The sequence below is a fragment of the Triticum dicoccoides genome, chromosome 3B, assembly GCF_002162155.2.
Source record: "Triticum dicoccoides isolate Atlit2015 ecotype Zavitan chromosome 3B, WEW_v2.0, whole genome shotgun sequence".
Taxonomy (NCBI): Eukaryota; Viridiplantae; Streptophyta; class Magnoliopsida; order Poales; family Poaceae; genus Triticum; species Triticum dicoccoides.
In genome coordinates this window covers 763,589,814-763,594,592 of record NC_041385.1, presented here as the reverse complement: position 1 = coordinate 763,594,592, position 4,779 = coordinate 763,589,814, and the positions used below count along the sequence as shown (strand labels likewise).

The window sequence follows — 4,779 nt, the reverse complement described above, 5'->3', positions numbered from 1 at the left end:
AGTGTACCATATGCTCATTACCATTAACATGAAAAGTGACATTGCCTTTGTTGCAATCAATAACGGCCCCTGCAGTATTCAAAAAGCGTCTACCAAGAATAATCTACATACTATCGTCCTCGGGAATATCAAGAATAACAAAGTCCGTTAAGATAGTGACATTTGCAACCACAACAGGCACATCCTCACAAATACCGACAGGTATGGCAGTTGACTTATCAGCCATTCGCAAAGATATTTCAGTAGGTGTCAACTTATTCAATTCAAGTCTACGATATAAAGAGAGAGGCATAACACTAACACCGGCTCCAAGATCACATAAAGCAGTTTTAACATAGTTTCTTTTAATGGAGCATGGTATAGTGGGTACCCCTGGATCTCCAAGTTTCTTTGGTATTCCACCCTTAAAAGTGTAATTAGCAAGCATGGTGGAAATTTCAGCTTCCGGTATCTTTCTTTTATTTGTAATTATATCCTTCATATACTTAGCATAAGGATTTAATTTAAGCATATCAGTTAAGCGCATACGTAAGAAGATAGGTCTAATCATTTCAGCAAAGCGCTCAAAATCCCCATCATCCTTTGTCTGGGATGGTTTAGTAGGAAAAGGCATGGGTTTCTAAACCCATGGTTCTCTTTCTCTACCGTGCTTCCTAGCAACAAAATATCTCTTATCATAACATTGATTCTTTGATTGTGGGTTATCAAGATCAACAACAGGTTCCATCTCTACATCATTATTTTTGCTAGGTTGAGCATCAACATGACATTATCATTAACATTGTCACTAGGTTCATGTTCATCACCTGATTGTGTTTCAGCATCAGAAATAGAAATATCATTGAGATTCTCAGGAGTGTCTACAATAGGTTCACTAGAAGCATGCAAAGTCCTATCATTTTTCTTTTTCTTCACTACTAGGGAAAAGGCTAGCAGCAGCGCGGGTTATAGGTGTATCAGTAGCGCGGGGACTGGCGCTACTAATAAGGCGCTACAGCTAACACGTAGCAGTAGCGCGTGCTCACCAGCGCTACTGCTACACAAGTGTAGCAGCAGCGCACTTAACGGAAGCTCGCTACTGCTAATAGCTATAGCGTGCTTCTCCTGTGCACTATAGCTATCCTAAATACTAGTAGCGAGTTGTTGTTTCCCACGCTACTACTAAGTAATTGCGAATTAAAAAAAATAAAAGTTAGATGCAGTTGCTTCCATCAGAGACACGTCCAATGAAAAATAAGCTCAGGTCACAGAATCATCTTTAACACTTGAAGCATTCATAGATACAATAGTGAACATCTAAACAGGAAGAAATCACGACATCCCATATCATACGCACACAACTATCATTGAAAGGTGGGTACTTTCCCTAGCTTTCCATCAACCTAAACAGACCACTTTCCCCAGCGCTCAACTTGGACGGAGGAGTTGCTGCGCCTGGGAGGTTCCTCGCTTGTATGGTTCATCTTGTTGAGCTGCCAAAATACACACACAAAATCATGTCAGAGCAAATCACCATAATCTTTTTACAAAACTGCTTGTCAAATCCCCGTGTAGTGAATTTGCTATATAATTTAATGCTGAACTTTTTCTAATACACACTGAACTTGCATACTACATATTCATAACACCACTTCTCCTAACTGCACTATGATCTATCCATTAAAGAGAGTTTGAACTTGCTAGCATCATCTCCTAACTGCGTCCATCTCATTATCTTTTACAATACAATTCTCAATATGGAGCAAATAACAGCAGGAAGGAGGCCACTACCATGCACATACAACATCAACATGCAAGCTAGGGGCACAAACATACACTAGCAAGCATGAATTTTGTAGACTGTGGGAATTAAAGAAACATCAGTAAGTTGGTAGTACACATGACACACAGAAATAGTGAGTAGGAGTATATGGTTTTGAAGTAGTATCTATAGTAATTTTCTACCTTATTTTCAGGCCACACACTCACAATAATGTAACTGTAAACTACTTCAAGTTACCAAATTGAAAGGTTGCAATGACGATACCGTATGCTAGATGAATTGTATGGTTGAAACAGAGAAAACTCAAAGAATAGGAATACATGACCAACCTTGCCATTGATGATAGTATTGCTTCTCGCGCATTCCTCCTTTGATTTATCGGATTTTGAGCAGCAAATGATCGGACTTCCCACTGAAACATACATAAGAAAACATTTTCAACACCTAATTCACTAGATATGAATCACCAAGGTAACCATGTTCCCCTAAGCAACTGATGAACAATGAATAATTTTGCCTATCTAAAGAACAAAATTTGGATGGTGGTAACACCAAAGCGGCATATGGTTGCTATAAGGTTTTCATAGTCTGAAGAATGGTAACATAAATGTAATGGATGATTCTTCGATTTGTTTGGTTAGGTTGCCAAAGGTAGTCTATTAGGCCATCACAAATATTTTAAGGTGGTGTTGATAATCAGCTTGGCAGTGAAAATATTTTGTGTGTGAAACAGGGTCCAGTAGATTGGAAAGAGAAAGCCCAACAACAATCAGATGTGAAGCATAAATGTTGATGATGTTACTACTCTTGATGGCATGACAAAGAGACCCCGACAGTTGAACATTTTGTGTCTGAAGAACTACGTGCTGCAGGATGTAACACATATCTACTTCCACCACCCTTGCCGTTATTTGTAGAAGCAAATATAAATGCTTAGTGTTGACCTCAGCAAAAATTGCTGAAAATACTAGCACACTGACCTTGTGCAAGTAGAATCTGACTTCACCGATATGCACAATAACATCTGTTGCAAAGTCAGAGACCACAAATCTGCATGTATCAACAAACTTGTGAGCATATCATATTGAGAAACAGAAGACACAAACACTCTTTGGTAGCCATGGTAACATAACAAAAAACATTACAGAGATTTAGTTTTATACAAGCAGCAACGCTCCTACGCCTTTGTGTGGCTGTGGTTGTGCTGCTAATTAACTGAAACCAGAGGATTCATCGAAGAACAGAGAAGAGGGGCAGAGGAACAAAGTGAAACGGCCATGGGGATGGGGGTGCTTACCCAAGCTAGGATCTGTTGAGGCGGAGGTCCTTGGTCCAGCACCGCACTGGAGTAGGCGACAGTGAACTTGACCACGTGCATGCCGTGGTGGTCGTCCTCATCCATGGAGGAGGGCAGTTGCTGCACCAAACCGAAGAAATAAGTGAGGGGGTTAGGAGAGAAGAAAAAAGGGGAGAGGAGAGGGCATGAATCGAGGGGAGAGGAGATCGCACCGCACCGGAGTTGGAGGCAGCCGAAACCCTAGCCGCAGGGAGGGGTCGCACGCGAGCGCTTGCCGCCACGAGGATCGGATTTTGTCAGAGGGAAGGAAGAACCGTCGTGAGAGCTCATGGGTGTGCAGTTCCGGCAACGGTCGCCGGAAGTAGTCGGAATCGCCCGGCGTTGGTGGCGGCGGCGAGTGTTCGCGGGAGGAAGAGGAGAAAATGAGAGAGCTAGCGATGGTGGTTGTTCGCTAGGCTAGGTTGGTTGTCTCGCTGGGCTGGCTGGGCTGGATTAGTTGTAGCGCTATTCGTGACCAGTGCTACGACTACGTTTCTATTACTAACGTGGCCCAGCAAACCCACGCTACTACTATGACATATCCGCATAACACAATTGGGGATATTTACTAGTAGCATGTGTTTTTTATCCACGCGCTACGAGTAATATTAACTAGTAGCGCGGGTCAATATAGTGCGCTACTAGTAAGTACCAGTAGCGCCTTAATTTAAAACTCGCTACTGGTAAGATCCTGTGTATAAGCTTTTCCCTAGTAGTGCTTCTTTGAAGAACTAGGTGCCTCTAAATTATTTCTCTGAGAATCCTTCTCGATTATCTTAGGGTGGCCTTCAAGATACAAAGGTTCCTAAGTCATTCTACCGGTTCTAGTAGCCACTCTAACAGCAAAATCATGTTTATTACTTAATTCATCAAGCAAATCACTTTGAGCTTTAAGTACTTGCTCAGCTTGAGTGGTAACCATAGAAGCATATTTGCTAATGAGTTTAAGTTCACCTTTAACTCTAGCCATATATCACTCAAGCGTCCTATCTCGAAAGCATTATTCTTTAATTTTCTACCAACATAAGCATTAAAACTTTCTAGTCTATCCATAAAGTCATCAAATTCATCTAAGCATGGGCTATGAAATTTAGTAGAGGGAACTTCACCTTTATCATATCTATAGAGAGAATTTACCTTTACTACATGTGTCAGGTTATCAAGACAATGTGGTTCTTCAATAGGCGGTATATTAAGACCATGTATTTCTTCAATGAGAGGTAAATTCTTAACATCTTCAGCGTATATACCTTTTTCTTTCATTGATTTCCTTGCCTCTTGCATATCTTCAGGACTGAGAAATAGAACGCCCCTCTTCTTTGGAGTGAGTTTAGGAATAGGCTCAGGAGTTGGCTCAATTGGCTCGGGGATTGCCTCAGGAATTGGCTCAGGAAGAGTCCAATTATTTTCATTAGTCAACATATTATTCAATAGTAATTCAGCTTGGTCGACTGTTCTTTCCCTGAAAACACAATCGGCACAACTATCCAAGTAGTCCTTGGAAGCATCGGTTAGTCCATTATAAAAGATATCAAGCATTTCATTTTTCTTAAGAGGATGATCAGGCAAAGCATTAAGTAATCGGAGAAGTGATGTCTACTACACAACCTTCTTATTGTAGACGTTGTTGGGACTCCAAGTGCAGAGGTTTGTAGGACAGTAGCAAATTTTCCTCAAGTGG

At 41.2% G+C, this 4,779-nt stretch overlaps 1 protein-coding gene across 1 annotated transcript; it reads right to left on the bottom strand.

Annotated features, from left to right (window-relative positions):
- Nucleotides 1-1,239: 1,239 nt before the first annotated feature.
- Nucleotides 1,240-3,164, bottom strand: LOC119279948. Its single transcript, XM_037560995.1, has 6 exons — nucleotides 3,060-3,164; nucleotides 2,743-2,829; nucleotides 2,565-2,628; nucleotides 2,092-2,174; nucleotides 1,393-1,472; nucleotides 1,240-1,264 (listed from the first exon to the last, which is right to left on the bottom strand). Exons 1-6 carry the CDS (start codon nucleotides 3,162-3,164, stop codon nucleotides 1,240-1,242), a joined length of 444 nt encoding a protein of 147 aa, XP_037416892.1.
- Nucleotides 3,165-4,779: the final 1,615 nt, after the last annotated feature.